Source organism: Anoplophora glabripennis, unplaced genomic scaffold (assembly GCF_000390285.2).
Source record: "Anoplophora glabripennis isolate ALB-LARVAE unplaced genomic scaffold, Agla_2.0 scaffold310, whole genome shotgun sequence".
NCBI classification, from domain to species: domain Eukaryota; kingdom Metazoa; phylum Arthropoda; class Insecta; order Coleoptera; family Cerambycidae; genus Anoplophora; species Anoplophora glabripennis.
The window spans coordinates 21,017-41,915 of NW_019416396.1; the positions used below are offsets into that span (position 1 = coordinate 21,017).

The 20,899-nt window shown below is 32.0% G+C and overlaps 2 protein-coding genes across 2 annotated transcripts; both read left to right on the forward strand.

The window, feature by feature from the left end:
- The first annotated feature begins 7,574 nt into the window (after positions 1–7,574).
- Positions 7,575–12,286, forward strand: LOC108907139. The gene is made up of 2 exons (XM_018710682.2): positions 7,575–8,419; positions 11,813–12,286. Exons 1-2 carry the CDS (start codon positions 7,643–7,645, stop codon positions 12,239–12,241), a joined length of 1,206 nt encoding a protein of 401 aa, XP_018566198.1. The 5' UTR covers positions 7,575–7,642; the 3' UTR covers positions 12,242–12,286.
- A 3,032-nt stretch (positions 12,287–15,318) lies between these two features.
- LOC108907140 lies at positions 15,319–19,955 on the forward strand. Its single transcript, XM_018710684.1, has 2 exons — positions 15,319–16,254; positions 19,494–19,955. The coding sequence occupies exons 1-2, from the start codon at positions 15,481–15,483 to the stop codon at positions 19,920–19,922; spliced, it is 1,203 nt and encodes a 400-aa protein (XP_018566200.1). The 5' UTR covers positions 15,319–15,480; the 3' UTR covers positions 19,923–19,955.
- Positions 19,956–20,899: the final 944 nt, after the last annotated feature.

The window sequence follows — 20,899 nt, forward strand, 5'->3', positions numbered from 1 at the left end:
GTTATATTTTAATGGTGTAGCGTTTTTAGTAGTGTATCAACTCTTTAAAACGGTTCAATTGAACTCTACTTACTGTCGATTAATGCTCCTGGTACACTTACACCGTGTACCAAATTTGGTCTTTCTAAGTTCAAGTATACCTGAGATATTGATTTGTTTTCGAAATTTGAAAATCCACTTTAGGTATAAGTTTTCTTTAGGGTATAAGACAACTGACAATACAAGGAAGAAAAAAAAAGCATATTTTTACCTCGTATCTTACGTATCCTGAATTTTGCACGGATGTTATATGTACATACATACAGTAAATCGCGTACGATACTATATACCAGCCGTAAACCGTAAACACCACGCAGAATCCTTTTAACAAACTATTAACACATACCTTACTAACAATTATTAATTAACCATCTCTACAAATTTGCTGGACAAAGCAGGAAAGGTACATTTTTTGATGTTTATATGTTCTCCGTGATGTTTCAATGCGAAAAATTAATAGAAGTTGCTTTAGTTTAGCATAACGCTTCGTCACTTCCTGGATGGACCTACTTATTCTATCATTGTGTTACTAAAAATGCGATTTCTTGTCTATAAAACGATCTCGAAAACGACAGTCTTAATGTTATTTGAAATCGTAAATATGTTCTGGTATATCATATGCGTCTATCAATATCTAATTAATGGAAAATACAAAATATTAATTTATCCGAATATAATTTACAACTATCATCTGAATATTAAATTATCGCAGATCATTCATTAGTTACAACCATAGTACATCTAAACCGTTGACCTAATGGATCATGTTCGGTCCAATTATCCTATGCAGATCTATTTTCGATATTTTCAAATATTTATTTAGGTATATAGTCAGTTTAAATGTATATTCATTTCGAATAATTTGAATGACTCCGTGAAGATGGCGCCACTTACGTGTTACTACTGGAATCTCAACCGCAGATTTGATGAACTCTCTAGATGCAACTGAATGGTGTAACCCCAGCCGACGGGTTTCCACCTACCATAGGGGCTACCGAGTGTAATTAACAAGGTGCCTCGCCCAGGGTAAGGGGTGAGGCTCTCTTGCAACAGTGCAATGCAACAGAGCTACTTCAATGCGCGTCGTTCCGTTCATGAGCGACCCAAGTCCCAAGTGTGGTGTGCGACTGTTTAAAAGTACTTACATACATTTTTGGTAGGAAATGTAAGTACACTTCGAAGGAAATGTGCGGTAGTTGTTGATACAACTTTTTATAACAAATTAGTACTTGCATACCTACATACATTTTTTGGTACAAATTGTAAGTACACTTTGATGAAAAAAAAAGTGCGGTAGTAACTTTTTTATAACTATAACTTAGTACTTACATACATACATACATTTTTGGCATAAAATACTTCGAAGGAAAAGTGCGGTAGTTAGTACAACTTTTTATAACAAATTAGTACTTACAGACATACATTTTTGGTACAAAATGTAAGTACACTTTGAAAAATAAGTGCAACTTTTTATAATTACATAAATTTTTTTTCATACAGAATGCCTTTATTAAGAAAAATGTTAATAAAATACAATTTATTAATGTTAATTTACATAAGTATATTAAAATAATATTTTACATAAAATTTCATACTATATTTAATTATCTTATACAAACAACAACGGCATATGAAAGATAATCGAGCAAATCAGAAATAAGATACTGTCTTAGCAAATATAGCAAATTATTCATTACCTATTATGAAATTATAATACAACACAAAAAAAAAACAACCACAACCTTATATGATTCTAACTAAATAGTGTAAATATTTATAATTATACTGACTAGAATATACTCTATAAAACATATTTATTACTACTAGATAATTTTTTAAAAATAATAAAGTTTAAAATAAAATTAACTGATAATTCCAAATTTTATCAGTGCTTTACATTTGGCATCTTTAAAGGTAGGTTTGCTTTGACCTATATAAGATAGCGTATACTGTTCCCAACAAGAATTCATTGTATTCAAAATATCCTCTGTTACATGTTCTGTAACCCTTTTTTGGTAAAAAAACACTTGAAGTTTGAATTGCACTTTTCATCAAAAAGCACAGCCAAAACGACCTTCCCAAAACGTGTATTGACAAAAGACAATTTTTTAATCAAATAAGGTGTATCAATTTGTTACGGTTTAATTTTGCGGTAGCGTAAATCATCACAATAGCGTTTAATCGCATTGTATCGCCTTCTTTGGTTACCTCGCTACCTTTGGTTCCTCGCGCTTGCCGCGGTCGAATTCCGGCCACCCGTATGCTTAGTCCGTTTTCAATTCGCGACAGTGGTACCACGGCCACTGAAAGGAATTTCTCCGTCGCGCGGTGTTCGTTCCCTCCCCCTACCAATTTCTGGTTTCCGTTCTGATTCTCGCTGTGACTGTCAAAGGCGAAATGGCTGCATGTTCTTTGATGGAAAATTTGTGCATTATTTGAAGCATCCGCAAGGGATACTTTTTCATCGAGGCTCTAAATAATTCTCTAGTGTAGTGTGGTTGTCTGGATACCGTATTTTCTCGTTTGATGGAGAATTAAACTATTTTGGGAAATAGACAGCACATTTCGACTTTACGAGCTGAAGGTACAGAAGTTGAGCCCGTTTTATTAATCGAAGCTATCAGTTTCCGTCAGTAGAAGGCCCTCGTCGAGAGTGGAGGTTCGACCTCCCTTCTGTGGAAAAAAACCCTTAGTAAAAAGGTAATTTTTCTTCTCATTATTTTCACCTAGTTATACAGAGCATGCAGTGTTCTCGTGATTTAGTTTTACCGTTATTACAACCGTATTTCTATACAGGGTTTTTTTTTNGCTTCGTCACTTCCTGGATGGACCTACTTATTCTATCATTGTGTTACTAAAAATGCGATTTCTTGTCTATAAAACGATCTCGAAAACGACAGTCTTAATGTTATTTGAAATCGTAAATATGTTCTGGTATATCATATGCGTCTATCAATATCTAATTAATGGAAAATACAAAATATTAATTTATCCGAATATAATTTACAACTATCATCTGAATATTAAATTATCGCAGATCATTCATTAGTTACAACCATAGTACATCTAAACCGTTGACCTAATGGATCATGTTCGGTCCAATTATCCTATGCAGATCTATTTTCGAAATTTTCAAATATTTATTTAGGTATATAGTCAGTTTAAATGTATATTCATTTCGAATAATTTGAATGACTCCGTGAAGATGGCGCCACTTACGTGTTACTACTGGAATCTCAACCGCAGATTTGATGAACTCTCTAGATGCAACTGAATGGTGTAACCCCAGCCGACGGGTTTCCACCTACCATAGGGGTTACCGAGTGTGATTAACAAAGTGCCTCACCCAGGATAAGGGGCTCTCTTGCATCAGTGCAATGCATCAAAGCTACTTCAACGCGCCGTTCCGTTCATGAGCGACCCAAGTGTGGTGTGCAACTGTTTAAAAGTACTTACATACATACATTTTTGGTAGGAAATGTAAGTACACTTCGAAGAAAAAGTGCGGTAGTTCAATGTTTTATAACTATATACTTAATATCTACATACATACATTTTTGGTACAAATTGTAAGTACACCTTGAAGAAAAAAAAGTGCGGTAATAACTTTTTATAATTATGTACTTAGTGTACCAGTACTTACAATACATACATTTTTGGTATAAAATATAAGCACACTTCGAAAAATAAGTGCAACTTTTTATAATTACATAGTGTAAACTATTGTAGACGCTAACTGCAAGGCTGGCACTGAACGAAAATATAATTCTTTCTTATGATCTACTCTATTATATAGAAAAATCCCACTACAATTCGAATGCATCACGTCACATGTCACCCTATTGTACGCACACTGCACATATTGTAAAAAATATAGAGGTCAACGAAGGTGATTGCTTCAACCCACCCATCAATGTCATTTACCAACTACGAAGAATATTTTAACTATGTATAGAGGTCATATAAAGGTGACCAACTTATGTGACCTTCAATGTCGTTCACGGTCACCTCATACGTCACCACATATGTCATTTCAAGGGCGAAAGTGGAGGGGGGAGACTCACAGACGGTTAAAATACCCTACTATTAACTTATATAACTATATGGATTTCACAGGGTCTAACGGCACTTGCAGTATACGATCATTCAATAAACAAAGAAATCTAAATAAAAAAATTAGCTAAATTTGGAACGAATACACTGAAGATGAATTCTTCGAGACAAAACGTCTGAATCTAGTTCAGGCTGAGTCAGTACAGTATTGGGGGTCTTGAAGGCTTGCAAAAAATGTAATAAAATTTCCAGGGTCGTAATTAAAAAAATGGAGTTGATGATGGTCCTGGAGAGACAAAACGTTACATATAAAAATAGATTATGCCATTCGATAGAGGGCAAAAAGTGGCCATGAGAAAGTGTTCTTCTTTTTCAATATCACCTCAAACAAGCCTGAAATAAAATAAAAACTAATTTCCAAAATTTCGGTGTTTTTTAAATATTTCGAAAACTGATCATGTTAGCCTTGATTTTTTAGAGGCATAATGTTGGTCCCCTGATCACGAAACTTTGCCCCCATTTAAGCTACCTCTTACCGTTTCCGAGATCCCTGTAGTGATAAGCGAATTTGTAACAACCTGTATACAGGGTGATTTCATTTTAAGCACAGAAACTGCAGGAATAGATTAGTTGCCAAAAAATAAGTAGAGTTTGCTTTATAAACTTTTTTTATAAAGAATCTAGTCCTGCAGTTTCTGTATTTAAAGTGAAATTACCCTGTATATAAAATGATACCAGATAATATAACCAATAGTTTGTTGTTACTATGGAATATGAGGTACACTGAATTAAATTTTAAATTAGATAGCCTTGATGATAGTTATCAGTTATTTATTTGATACAGTTATCAGTTCCTTATCACCAAATCGACACAAATTCTTATTACATAGCGTTGTGTAAAATGTTTAACGACTGCTTATATTAGACTAGATTACTACGTATATCATAAAATTTTAGTAATATACATTTTTTTTTTTTTTTTGAAAAGCTGTTGCAACTGCTAGCAATTTATTGTTTTGTTTTCTGATTAGTTTTCTAGATTCTTATTTATACTGATTATTATTTTTAGGAAGACAGAAAACTAGTCGACGTAAGGTTCTTCGATTTTCAATTGTCAAAAGAAGGTTCTCCTTGTTGCGACTTGAGCTACTGCTTTTATTCGGGAGCTTCAACGGAATTGCTGAAGGATTTGGACTATTTTCTGAAAGTCTGCCACGACAGTCTGTCTGAAACCCTAAAAGCATTTGGATGTGATGCTAAACAACTGTATCCTTTTAAGGAGCTGAAGAATGATTGGAAAAAATATTGTAAAATGGGCGTCATTATGTCCCTGATGATATGGAAAATGAAATATACTTTTGAAGAAAATATGTTTGATCTCAATGATACCTTATCGGACGAAGAAATAGAACGAATTCAGAACAATGGTTATGACAAGGATGCATTTGAGAAGATTTCTAGAAATTTACTTTTCCGCTTGTACGAAAATGATTTTTTGTAGTTCCAGCTATTTGAACAAAATACGTTTCTGATTTATTACTCATTAATTTAAGAGATCTCTGTAGCAGTTTCTTGTTTAAAATACATTTTTTACTTTGACATGAAAGTTCTATGCTTATTCAAATAAATGTAAAACAAATTTCATAAAAAAATTCTATCAAATGTTTTTTGATCTCAAAAATTTAGATACAAAAGATACCTAACTTCACAAACAATATTTATAATTGTTGATATTACACGAAACAACAACTATTCGCAAGAATACTGCCTAAATAAACAATCTTACTATACGTATTGTAGAAATAGTAAGATCTGCTGTGCATAGTAGGTATTTTTACACCTCTTTTGGATGATGAACAACAAAAATACAAGATATTTCTTTTGATAGATTTCTGCTTTTTACGTAACAAGTCTTTTTCAAGGGTGATAATAGGACAGCAAGAATACAGGGTGTTTCTTTGCATGCTTGCGTTATCCAACAAATTCCCTATGTCATAATTATTAGATTTGCTGAAGTAAGTAGAGTACAGAAAATATAGCCTATAAAAAAACAAAAAGAGTGGTGTATTTATGGTGTCTATAGACTCAATACAAGCGGAGTAGTAGCTTGTTGAAAGTTGGTTCTTATTCGTCAAACGCAAAATTGAAAGTATGGACATGAAATAACCAAAGACCAATGCATTTTTCAGGGAATACCCATAGCACCTTTTTTTAAGTGCTTGAAAAAACCTTTATTTTTATTTTTTATAAGTCCCTAGCATCAAACCTAAGTGAGTTATGATGAAAATAATGTTGGTCCGAATTGTATTCGGCGACAAAAAACGTGAAAATTACCCCCCCCCCCCAATTATCACCCCAATTGAAAATAATCGTTACCACTTTACAATTTACTTTATTTATGTACTTGTAATATGCTCTAGAAGTTTGATCGGTTTAAAGTGCTTAGTTTTGAAAAAAAAGTGGAGCTTGAAGTTAAAAGAAAATTTTTGTATTTTTGGCAAAAATTGTCTTTTCTTCAAAATAACAAAAACTATTAATGATACACAAATTTTTGTAGAGTACAAAATTGTAGATTTTGCTTTCTTGAAAATTTTGGGTTTTTTTCTGTAGGATAAAAATTAAGAAAGATTTAATAAAAAAATTTGTTGTTATAAAAATTTAAAAAATCTAAATCCATATAAAAATAAAATTCTTATTTTCCCTATTTTTGACTGCAAATTTTAATCAGTAGGATTTTTTTTAAGGTTTGATAAAAAAATACATTACATTTTAAATAAAGATTGTATTATATTTTGAAGTAAAAATAATTTTTTTTAACTAATTGTTTGCTTTTTTTTGCAAGAGATGGTTTTTATAAGGGTTGAAACTTATAAATAAACAATAAACAATTAAAACAGTAAATAGATCTTAATTTAATATCAGTATATGATTAAATTATTCCAAGTTGCTGAATAATATATTTCAACATTAATTTTTAATGATTACTGTCATAGGGGGTGGTTTTAAGGGATTGACAATTTTCAATTCATCATAATTACTTACTTAAAGATGATTTCAAACTATTCCACGCTCGAATTTATCTCTTGAGCAAAATTTACATTTTTCGACAAACCTCGTATACGACTGCAAAAAATTGAAATCTGATTATTTCATTTTGGGTTTTAGGCAATGCAGAACTCTTCATCAAGAATAACTTTTTTTCATAAAACCAAAAGAGAGAAGGAGCGTTAAATTGACGTCCGCGGGATGTCGGTTATTCAATTTTGTATTGCAATGAAATTTGTTTGTACAATTGCGGTACAATAATTGTATTAATTCTAAATTGACACAATTATTGAAGTAAAAATTGTAACGTTAGTGGCTCGTTTAAATCAATCTAAATACGTTCACTGTAAAATCATCGTAGTGGGAGAGCGATAGTCTCCGCCTCCAGCTGTAACGCCCGTGCACCCGACCCCGCAGCGATACCTTAGCAGTGTACAGAGAACATAGGAGAGAATACTAAAGCTCATTTAGTAGTGATTGTGATTAGGACTGAGATACAAACGACATGTCTAACGATATTTCTCCAGAAGTTTGCAAGACGTTGAAGCGGTTGGTTAGCAGAGATGAGGAAAATGTAGAGATAGCTCTTTATAACCCCAACAAGAAGGGCGAGGGGTTTTCGGGAGAAGTTATTTTCGTGACGTTAAGGGATAAAAAAACTCAGAAAGAGTTGAATGTTACTGTCAAACAAGCGTTTAGAGATCAGTCGATCCGAAATTCGATCCCAGTAAGGGATATATTCATGAACGAGATTTACTTTTACTCGAAAGTTTGGCCCACGTTGGACAAGTTTCAAGAACAAATTCCAATGAAGTACCGCTTCCAGAAGATACCCAAATGTTTGACAACAGCTTCGAATGATAACTTTGAGCACTTGGTCATAGAAAACTTGAAATTTCAGCATTTCCAAAATCACGATAAGAAACTGCATTTGAACAAGGAATACTACGAACTTATTTTGAAAGAGTACGGGAAGTTCCACGGTTTATCATTCGCTTACAAAGCTTTGCACCCTGAAGAATATGCTGATTTGACGAAGGGACTTATAGATGTGTATTTACGTACGATCAGCGAAGAGTTTTTTCAAAAAAGTATGAAGTATTCATATGAAATATGTATTGAAAGTCTTCAATCGGGAGTAGATGATGTTGTGATCGAAAAGTTGGGAAAATATCTTCAAAATTATAAAAAGTTACTCCCCGATATTGTGGCAACTAAAACGAACTACACTGCTATTACTCATGGAGATTGTTGGAGCAGTAACATGATGTTTAAATACGACGTAAGTAGCAAATAATATTTAACACATACGCCAATATTAATTAATTTTTACAAACCAAAAAAGAACATGAAGATTGAAAATGTGTTTGGTGAAAATGAAATTTGGGATATACTTAATGTGAAGGAAGTTCTTTATCTGCTACATATTTCTTCTTAGTTAGTCCTTTATCTACTACATAATCTGAATTCATTTTGAACCCTATTAATAATCTTATTAGGTTGTACCTAAACAGTTTTTTTTTCTTAAAATAACGTCCAGTAAAGTGAATTATTGAACTCAACTAAAATCTGACCTAGCCTATATTTCAAAATATCTGAAAATTTATACAGGGTGTCAATGATGTTTTGCCAAACTTTAATGGCGTATTCCACCGATGAAAATAATCAACATTGCCCTATAAGAATTTCTGATAGGACGCTCCCCTACGGAGATACAGGGTGTTAGAAGATTCAGATAAAATTTGGGGCATGACCTTTTTTTTAGTAGGGACTATTTTTTCATGGATAACTTACTCCAAAATACACTCTAGTGGGAGATTTTTTTTAAAAATCGTACACTGATTTTTTAAATAATTTTAAATGTTTTTAAAATGTACAATCAATTTGTGGCAATAAAGTATTCTTGTAAAGTATTCGTGAAATTTAGAGGTCTTTAGATAATTGGGAAATCAAAGAAGATAATTAAGGAGGTATATCGGGGTCCGAGGGAGTGAGGAGCGCAGGGGGGGTCCTATGCTTTTCTTATGGGACTAAAGCTCGCTGCCAATTTGAAAAAATTAAATTCTATTGAAATTATTTGCGATAAACATTATCTATATAGCAAAGAAATCTACTCATATGCACATAGCATACATATTGACTAATTAATAACATAAAAATATCATATTTAAGTAGTTTTAAATTATATTTAATGAACGCATAAAGACTATGTAGAAGTGGCAGAAGCGCTAATAATTGACTAGCAGTTGTACACACTGCGAACCTACCTCGGACATCGGAGATATTGCGCGTCAAATTCGGGTAAAGATGCGCACGCGTTCAAAAATGTATTGTGTATAAACTATGTACAATATAATTATTATATATAGCAAATATATCGTATTATCCTCGCGAAGATTTATACAGGGTGATTCACAACTTATCCAAAAAAATTTGGGAATAGGTGCAGCATGAGAAATGGAATCAATATCGTAAAAAAAAATTTTGTAAAATCCTTATAGTTTCCGAGAAAAAAATTATTGAAGTTGGACTACTTTTAAACACTACATCGCTGGACAACTGTAGTCTCTAGCGTCATTCGCAATACGCGTGAGCCACGTGGCGTCTGCGACTCCCAATACAGTCGTCGTTGCGGTAGTGTTTATAATAGCTTTTTAGTACCCAGTTAGTGTCAAAAATGGCTTGTGTATAGCAACTCGGAGTTGATGGATATCGTTTTAATTCATGGTGAAGTAAGACAACATTATTTTGTATTATGGTGAAACATATGTGTTATGGTGAAGCAGAACAACATTTGTGTTAGTTTATAGAAACTTAGTAAGACAGGATCAAATGTGTTTACACGTCGGTGGACAAAATTTTGAACAGTTATTGTAACATCAGGTATGTCAAATTATTTTGTTAATTAAAATCACAAATTAATTTCATTAATTAATAATAACAATAGCGGCAAAATCAGTTGAATTTGCTGATATAAAATAGGTGCTATAAAATTCTATTTATTTCTTTCCTTGCGAAATTCTTTCAAGTTTTTGTCAGTTTTTATCACTGTTGCCGTAACGGTCGTATTGTGCGAGGTCAGATTTTACAGTGAACCAGTTTCCAGTGCCGTGCAGAAGTGTATTTTTAAATTATTTTTGAACTGCCCTTTTAGATTTTTTCTTTACGAAATCGTATTTGTAAGAGTCCCCTGAACATCCAGATTTTTTTTTGGATAAGTTCTGAATCACCCTGTATGCTTTATTTAAAATACGTAAATCATGTGAACTTGTAAAACAACGAGAATTATGTTCATTTAGTTCTAAAGAAATTAAATGACACTCGCGCCCATCTCTCGTCCAAGTCAAAGAAAATGTTGGATGCAATTTTGAAGGTTCTGTGATAGAAATTACATTATTACTCACTGTTCGTGTTTTTAATCTCTATTTTAGTAATGTTACAAAAGTTTGGCAACTATAACTAATTTTTTAGATATAAATTTTGCTGAGAAATATTTATGTTCCTTTGTTATTCCGTACAAATGCTTTTATCAAGTATTACTAATTATATTAATCAAGTAAAGAAAACTTTTTGTAACCCTAAATATTGGGTACGGATTACGATGTTTTTATAACCTATTAAATATATTAGTAAAAGGATTTATCAACTTTATTTTTTATTCCAATAAATATATCACTGCTTCCTAGCATTTTTAAATTAATTTAGTTTTTTAAAAACATTACAAAAAATAATTTATTGTTGATAACAATGTACATGGGATTTAGGAAAAATGTATGTGTTTGAAATCAATTTCGTTTTTATCAAGTCTTTCAAATGTATTCCCTCCTTGCTGTCAGCTGATTGCGATGTTCCCACATTAACCCTCAAGTCAGACAGAAATGCAATTATTGGTTTCTGTTTCTAATTAATACAGCTGTACCATGTTCAAAACTTACATTAGTTTTACATAAAACATAAGATAATACTGTGTATTATTTCTACATTTTTTTTTTTTCAGTTACGGTCAAAAAAAGAACCGCCACCGTCCATCTTCGCCATATAAACCTATGTTAAAATGAACAACTTTCAACAACAATATTTCAAAATCTAGATTACAAAATTTTTTTAAAAAAGTATGACGCACAGAGGGAGCACTGGGTAATACGCTATATAAATTTCAAGTACATCTGTGCATTTGAGTAAACCCGATAGTACTTAAGTACCTACGTTGCTATTTATCATTTTCTGTAGATTGCTAAATGTGTAATAATAAATTCAATACCTAATGTTTTTGAAATATTTCAAAACATTACACAACGGCACTGTTTTGTGTGTTGCAAAAAGTTTATTATTATTCTTATAACTAAAACCAGATTTTAATAAAAAAAAATATGGAATTCAATTCATTTCAACTGTTCCCCCGACCTGAATCCCTTTAGTCAATAGAAAATGGTAGACGTAGGTACTTAAGTATCTTCTTATTTAATTTCCCAATTACCTAAAGACCAGTAAATTTTACGAATACTTACAAGAATACTTTATTGCCACATTAATAAAATAAAATTACTGTCCCAAATAAAATTACTAGGCAAGTGCCTTGCAATATTTATGAAATCTGTGTATGTTATCCATTGTTTCATTTTCATTGACACTACAAAAACTGTTAAGGCTACACTTTCTGATTTCAATTCAACAGGACTTCAAAAGGGTGACGGATGTAAGGTTTCTAGACTTTCAAGCTGCCAGAGTCGCCTCTCCTTGTTGCGACCTCTCATATTGCATTTACTCAGGCGCATCCAAGGATGTGTTGAAAAACCTGGATTATTACCTCCAAATTTACCACGATAGCTTGTCCGAAACCCTCAAGCAGTTCGGATGTGACTCCCAGGAACTTTACCCCCTGCAGGCACTGAAAGACGACTGGAAGGTATTTTGCAAGATGGGATTTACCAGTTCTATAATGGTTTGGAAAGTGAAGTTCACATATGAGGATGAATTGAAGACCTTTGAAGATCTAAAAGATGACGACCTTGACAAAATTTTCCATTCTGGCTACGACAAAGATGCGTTCAACAAAAGCATTAAAGATCTGGTCTATCACTTAAATGAAAATGATTTTTTGTGAAGTTAATTAAACAAAATAAATAAACTATTACTCATGTTTAATTGATACTTTCTTTTCCTTGGAAATTATAATCAATTTTAGATTTTTTTAACCAGAGCTTCGCCTGGAACGGTAAATTTTACTAATAAAATACATGCCTATCTCTTTTTTCATCATCTAGACATCTGTTTCTTTCTAGGTTAAGCTGTTAACGAAAAACCAGTGCAAGACCGTAAAACTTTGTGTACAAATACTTTTGTGGAGACAATGTTCACAGTTTTTAAGTTGTAAGACCTGTGCTTACAGGATATTTAGATTAATTTTTTAAGAGGGGGTAGTTGGATTTGTTGAAATAATTTTTCAAATATAAAATGTCCTGTCTAACGCCGCCACTGTGGCCAGTATATCATACATCTAACGTTCTTGCACACGGGCGGCATTTTAAATTACGTCTAGTTATTAAATACATCTTTCCACACAAAGTCGTTGCCGAAAAGTTTGACTGTCAGCTGCCGATCGGTAAAACAACGCTCGTGTGTAAGAGAGATAATTCTACTTATTACTACAAGCGCCCTCTTTATTATTTTAATTATTGCTTTTATGGAAATGTATGTTTGGTTGCATAAGGTATGGCAATATAGTCCAAAACATGGTTTATGCAATATTTATGTCCTTTCAAATCAGTCACCATGATGTCGATACAATGATACATATAAGAACATTTTCAAGCATTTGTAAATCTCTTTGTCATTCTTTATCGAAAGTTTTTAATTGATATATTATAGAATTATTTTAAGCGTATTTTTTTTTTATTTATATACTTTCTATTTTGATTGATTGAGGTGTACCTACCAACAAGGTATCAAAATGGAAGGCAGGTTTAAGATGTGTATTTCTATTTTCATTTCATAAGTACGTAACTGATTTTTTTTTAAGTTATTTTCTGACTACTCTTAAAAATATAATAAATTCGAAATATAAAATTTTTTAATAGAAAATTGCACACCCTAATGAGAAAAGTAAATACCTACTTTATTATACAAAATTATAATAATACATAGTAGAAACTTTATACAAAGAGGTTGGTTTATTTTTAATTATGTGGGGGTTGCATCAACCCCCAACTTTTTTAAATGGAAGGGTAGGTTGTTACACTTTTTATTTTAAAGCTCTTTCAATTGCAAATACAACTACGTACTTTCTTTGTTACTTTTTATAAGAAATGTGCCGGAAATATAAAATAAGGAAATGTTTACTAAAATTACTTTAATGCAAACAATTTTCAAAGTGCCCTCAACCTTGTTGCTAACAATACTCTAATCGATAATAAAAAGCATTCCGAACATTTTGTAACACTAACAATGTCGTGTTTAGTAGCATAGCTTTTTAGATAAAAATAAAGAAATCTAATGGGGAAGATCGGGTGATCTTGCTGGCCACTCAATTGGTCCCCTTCTTCAAATTCACCAATCCGAAAACACTTCGTTGAGATAGGTGAGTACATTTTGCAAATTGCAATATTTTCTCTGCTGTAAGTTATACTATAAATGTAACGGAGTGCCTAAGGTGTATCAATTTCGCTGTTGTGAAGTGTACATGTGTAATCGAAATATGAATTAATAAAACAAGTCTACATTATCGTTTATATAAAATTATAATATTGTATTTATCCTAGAAATATGTTTTATTAAAGTAATGTAATTTTGTATCAAGTATATTTTCCAAATTCCATGTTTTCAGGTATTGTCACAGTTATTTTTTTCAAATGAAGGGCATATAGTATACATATTTTGTGTATATTTTCTACATTTGTTTAATACACAAATATACTTTTAACAAATTCTTGCGATTTTGATGTATTCATTCACAATTCACAGATAAACAAAATAATATGTGCAAATAGAATATTCGAAGTTCCCGCAGCAGTATGTAGTTCGATCTTTCTATTCAAGTAGGTGGCACCACATGCCGATAGATTGTCACAGCTGTTGACAACAGTTAGTACTGTTAGTAGAGAAATCGAAAATTTATTTGGTTCCCAGTCGGTTGCAGTGTGTAGTTTTGTTGACATCAGACACCGGTACGGATCTAGCTGGCCGGCTCATCGCCAATCGTTGTTTGCGTCATCTCAACAAATGAGTAGTTGTGACTTGCGGCAGTTATAGCGCATCGAACCGAAGCTCACTATTCAACCACAAATAGGTGTATCTCCCTAAGAACGTTTCTCGTTTCTTTGTATAGAAAATGTACATACAGGGTGTTCCACCTAAGAAGGAGTCCTCTGTAACTCTGCAACTGTAAAATTTTGCAGTTTTCACAGTTCGTTTTCGCATAAATTACTGTATATTGTTATCTGTGACCAAAACGTGTACGTTATTCAGACTCGGAAATACTGAGACCTACATTGAATAATCATACGTGTTGAAAAACTTTTTTTTTCAAATTGAATGACCCATATTAATTATTATGGATGAATGTAAAATTGAATTCAATTAATATAGGCCATTCCATTTGAAAAAAAAGTTTTTAACTCGTAAGATTTTTAAATATAGGTCTCAGTATTTCCCAGTCTAAATAACGTACACGTTTTGATCACAGTTGACAAGATAGAGTAATTTATGCCAAAGCGAACTGTGAAAACTGCAGGTTTCCAACTCTTACCGTTTAGACGCTATCTAGCCTCATTTAGAGAGCTGAAATCGTGATTTTTTTCAAAAACAACTGATTGTCTCGAAAATGGTATGTTTTAAACACCATGTACATTTAATAAACTCTACCTAATATTAACCAAGGAATTAAAAAACGCACTAATATACAGGGCGTTCCATTTAAAGACAAAGTTTTGTAGCGCCCACGCGAAATGGAGCACCCTGTAAAGCTAAAAATATTTTCTTTACATAGCCCACATGATTATAGGCAACTTTTATTACAACCATTTTTTGTATACATTTTACAGTTGCAAAGTTACAGAAGAATCCCTCTTAGGTGGAACACCCTCTCTAATATTCATTTTGATATTGACATTATAGTTTGAATGGAATATTAATTTAACACCCTGTATCTTTCTTATTATCAATATTTTATCAAGGCAAGTTGGCTCAAATTGTAATATTTTAAAGTCACAAATCTACCATACTTCTATGTACAATTACTTAAGGACCACCCTGTATATCAGCAGATATGATAAGATAGGAGAGCTTTTTTAGACTTACGTCAGTCGTGATTGTACGCGACGCCGTGCGATACCAAAAACAAAATAAATGTCTAACGATATTCACCCACAAGTCCGCCAGACGTTGGAACAATTGCTCAACGGAGGTGAAGGCGATTTGGAGATAGTTTCCCATGACCCTAATAAGAAGGGCGAAGGGTTCTCGGGAGCTATTGTTTTCGTGACATTACGAGATAAAAGAACTCGCAATGAGCTCAACGTTATTGTGAAGCAAGCTTACAGAGGGCCCTCGGTCAGGGAGTTGCTGCAGAGGGATGTTTTCATTAATGAGACATATTTTTACACAAAGGTTTGGTCCAGGCTGGATAAATTCCAAGAACGCATTCCGGAGAAGTGCCGCTTCCAGAAAGTACCCAAATGTTTAGCTTCGGATTCGAACGAGAGCATTATGTTCTTAGTTATGGAGAACTTGAAATTGCAGCATTTCCACAATCACGTGAAGAAAGTGCTCTTAGACAGGGAACATTACGAACTTATTTTTAAGGAATACGGGAAATTTCACGGTATATCCTTCGCCTATAAAGCTTTACACCCTGAAAAGTACGTAGAAATGGCAGAAGGGTTGGTAAACATGTATTCGATTCTAGCCAAGAAACACTTTTATCAAAATAGCATAAAGTATGCTTATGAAATTTGTGCTGAAAGCCTTCAACCAGGAGTAGACGATGCTGTGATCGAAAAGTTACGACACTATCTTCAAAATTATAAAGGAATATTCTTAGAAATTGCAGAAGCTGAAACAAAATATGCTGTTATTACTCATGGGGACTGCTGGAGTAGTAACATGATGTTTAAGTATAACGTAAGTAACAAAAAATATTCCTGGTATGCACTGCACTAATAGGTAAACAGTATTTTAACATGCATTTTTTAAAAATGTTATCGAAACGTCAAGAATATACATTCCTTATAGCGCAGAAGGTTAGGTAGGTACTATAAAAACTTGGTATGGCGAAACCCTCCCATCCAAAAGGAGAACTATAAATATTGTTTATTCTCTAATAAAATAATATATACAAAATAAATAATACATTAATATGTTAATTGTTTAATAAGGATAAAATTCAATTAGTTTAACAATCCCCATGATACAAAATAGTGTAATTTTATATTAATATTGAAACTTGGAGTCACTATCATAAACTTGTAAATACTTAATAATCAGTAAGATCAAATACAACTTTTCCTGGGCCATTTTTGCAGATCATAAAGGATAACAGAATATTAAAAAGTAAAAACATTCTGGGCAATATGGAGGTATTTTCTTTTATTTTCAAGATTCATTGATTAACTCTTTTAAGGATTTTTCTCAGTATCCCCAAAAGTAATCGACATAATCGTATTAAAATTTGGCAGGTTTATGATTTGGGAAGGCCTTATATATCCTGGTTTGGTTAATTTTTAAATAAGTCATAGAGGGCGTTTGTTATGTCCCAAGAAAATATTGGATGCAATTTTGAAGGTTCTGTGATAGAAATTACATTATTACTACTCTCTATTTTAGTAATGTTTTGCAACTATAACTAATTTTTTAGATATAAAGTTTGCTGAGAAATATTTATGTACCTTTGTTATTCTGTACAAAGGATTTATCAACTGTATTTTTATTCCAATAAATATATCACAGCTTCCTAGCCTTTTTTAATTAATTTAGTTTTTTAAAAACATTACAAAAAATAATCTGTTGTGGATAATTTATTGTTGATAACAATGTACATGGGATTTAGGAAAAATGTATATGTTTGAAATCAATTTCGTTTTATCAAGACTTTCAAATGTATTCCCTCCTTGCTGTCAGCTGATTGCGACGTTGCCACATTAATCCTCAAGTCAGACAGAAATGCAATTATTGGTTTCTGTTTCTAATTAATACAGCTGTACTATGTTCAAAACTTACATTAGTTTTACATAAAAAATAAGATAATACTGTGTACTATGTATGGAAAAGTTTTGTTTCACAATTTCTACATTTTCTTCTGAGTTATGGGCAAAAAAAGAGCAGCACCGTCCATCTTCGTCATATAAACCTATGTTAAAATGAACAACTTTCAACAACAGTATCTCAAAATCTAGATTCAAAAAAATATGACGCACAGAGGGAGCACTGGAATAAATTTCAAGTACATCTGTGCATTTTAGTAAACCCAATATACCTCCTTTATACATCAAAACACTTATGTACACCATCCAAATTTCCGAATTTCGCTGAATCGTTCTATTTTCAAGAAAAAATTGCAACAATTGAAGGTGGTCCACTAGATACGATGACATTTTATTTTTTACTATACAAGTAACATTTTCACGAACATTGATTATTCTTATCAGGTATACAAAATACATGCAAATTTGATAATTTAATTTAAAAACATTGACAGTTAACAGGAGACCTTTTACACCAAATGCAAAGATTAGAGAGAGGAAAGATCGCGCCACGACTACTTCTAAGGTGGCGCCACCTGTAGTTTCAGATAGTAGTAGTTTCTGCCCTATAAATGAAAAGGTATTCTTCAGAAAATAGCTGTTAGTTGTCAGTTGTCAAATTTCGAAGTGTTGGTTTTTGTGGTTCTTTCTGTTTATTATTTCCATTTATCTGTTACATGTTATTTTCTATTTCCTTGATTATTTGGCAATGTGATATTATGAGTTACAGTTCTTATTGTATAGTTTAAGACAGTAGCAAAACAAAAAACAACATAGTCAATATCAGAGCTGGGCGCATTTTGACAAAAAAATATACCAAATTATAATTTAAATATAAAATAGTATTTTGTATTTTGTAGTTAAAATACTATTGTTATAACCCCAAAAATATTTTGTATTTCAAATACTTTTAAGTATTTTGTATTTTGTATTTTGTATTTTATTTTGTATTTTGTATTTTGTATTTTGTATTTTGTATTTTGTATTTTGTATTTTGTATTTTGTATTTTGTATTTTGTATTTTGTATTTTGTACTTTGTACTTTGTACTTTGTACTTTGTATTTTGTATTTTGTATTTTGTATTTTGTATTTTGTATTTTGTATTTTGTATTTTGTATTTTGTATTTTGTATTTTGTATTTTGTATTTTGTATTTTGTATTTTGTATTTTAAAAAAGTATTTAAAATCTTCTAAAAGTATTTTATATTAAATATATGTTTTATACATTAATTGCCAGAAAAAATACAATCTTTCACACATATTTTGACCCTTTGTAAGCTGTAGGTACAGCATCTGACGTATACAAAGCTTGAAGTATTCAAAACATCAAGATTTAAATTTCCCGGTATCGTAGCAGCATGTGTTGTTCTCTTTGGTGCATCTGATGAGTTGAATAGATAAGCCTAACACAGTGCTGCCGATTGAGATCTAATGTTTTAGATTTATTGCTAATTTTATGGTTTTAGTTATTTTCATGGTGACCTTATTCTTATGATGCAGCTTAACTGTTCATCATAAGACAAGTTAAATGGACTGTATCTTCTTTTTTTTATTATAATACTGGGAAAATTATGAACAATGTGAAGTTTCTATCTCTTTATTTATGTTGTCAAGTACATGTATATTTGTTTTTCTAAATTCAATTCAGAGATATCTGCTTTTTTATAAAAACACTGTTACTTAGCTACCTCTACAATTTATCTATTACAGAACCACAACACTTATTATGTGCTTCCTATCTTTCTTCTCCCTAATTTTTGACCGAATGTTCCAAATGATTGATTTTCGTTAAAAGTATTAACTAATTGACCTTTCTCACAGTTTTTACGTTCTGTATGTGTTCTACGTAAATTTCAAAACCAAACATAGATGACCCTCTTCCAATCTTTGTGGAATTTTCTGGACTAAGTAGCTTAGCCAATTTTATGAAAAGCACGTTTTTTGTGCAGAATTAAAAAGTACGTAACAAAATTCTAAGTTGAAACTTGCGTATTACTGGTTTACCCCTTATAAGATATTTTGTGGTATATTTTGTTCTATTTATACTTATTTTTAGTTGATGTATTACAAGAACTATAAATACTAGACTTAATATTTTTAACTAAATGTGTTTGCTGCAGGATTCCAAAAAGGTGACGGATGTAAGGTTTTTCGATTTTCAATTTGCCAGAAGCGCTTCTCCTTGTTGCGACCTCTCTTATTGTCTTTACTCGGGAGCATCGAAGGAAGTCTTGAAGGATCTGGACTATTTACTCCAAATTTACCACGATAGTTTATCCGAAACCCTCAAGCAATTTGGATGTGACTCTGATAAACTTTTTCCTATGCAGGCACTGAAGGAGGATTGGAAGAGATTTTGCAAGCTAGCGCTAACCATGTCGCTGATGGTTTGGAGAGTGAAATTCGTATACGAGGAAGAATGGAAGGACAATACCGATGAAGCAATTAATGTCCAAGAACAGATAATACAGTCAGGCTACGATGAAACCGCGTTCAACAAAACTGTTAGAGATTTGCTCTATCACTTACATGAAAATGATTTTTTGTAAAATTAAACAAAATAAATTGTTAAAATAACCAATATCTTGTTGTTCTCTGATCGTCGCAAATCTCTTATGCTTAAAAATAAAACATTAAAATGGTGAAAGTTCGTAACAATTATTTTTTTTTCCAATAACTTGTATTAACGCATATCTCCCTATGGGATAGACATTAAAAAAAAACACTGATATGTTCTAATATTTTATTGTCATGTATTATTATGCACGAACATTTTTGGAATAGTATCAGTAAAATATTGATTTTAAATTTCTTGCCTTGTCGTTGTTTTAACCTAATTACGAATTTGAAAAATATGAATTAAAGTACCCAAAGATTCACGTCATCCAAATAATCGTATGTATTAAAAATAATTTAGGTACTTACCAAAAAGCAAAATTCAGTATTTTTTAAAAGCACAAGTACAAAACAAACTACAACCTATGCTCAAAATGTCCACCACCATTATTGAAAATGGTCGACATCTTCGAATCCAATTTTCGCGCATTCGCTGGAAAACACTTCAAGAAACGGAAATAGTGGTATGCAAAAAACACTCAGATATGGTCCAATTCCAGATACCAACTGAATTGCGTATTGCTGGACACCTTAGTACCTCGTGTTATCCGCCGCGCCGTTGTCACTTTGCTCGATATGAATTTTATCGAATTTTAAATTTATTACAACGCTAATTATTATTTGTTAGAATTAAGCATTAAGAAGTTCAAAAAAGTGATGCACATTGTATTTTATGGTATTCTATGCACGCAGTTATGTCAATATTCCTTTATTAATCGAAGTTTTGTTGGAGATTTTGATATTTTTTTTTCTCGGAAATGGTTGAGTTTACGACCGATGTCATATAATATTTGTTGTTTATTTTAATGTATTCTATCGTCTGTTAAAATTAAGGGAGTCAAACTTCTAACACCCTGTAGATTTTGTATCCAAAATTGGTACAAAACTGATAAAAATGATATTTTAAAAC

Bases quoted from the DNA above. Each gene is read 5' to 3' on its own strand.
- LOC108907140 (XM_018710684.1), top strand. From the start codon at position 15,481: ATGTCTAACGATATTCACCCACAAGTCCGCCAGACGTTGGAACAATTG. The intron at 16,255-19,493 runs GTAAGTAACAAA...TGTTTGCTGCAG, and splicing joins ACATGATGTTTAAGTATAAC to GATTCCAAAAAGGTGACGGA.
- LOC108907139 (XM_018710682.2), top strand. From the start codon at position 7,643: ATGTCTAACGATATTTCTCCAGAAGTTTGCAAGACGTTGAAGCGGTTG. The intron at 8,420-11,812 runs GTAAGTAGCAAA...TCAATTCAACAG, and splicing joins ACATGATGTTTAAATACGAC to GACTTCAAAAGGGTGACGGA.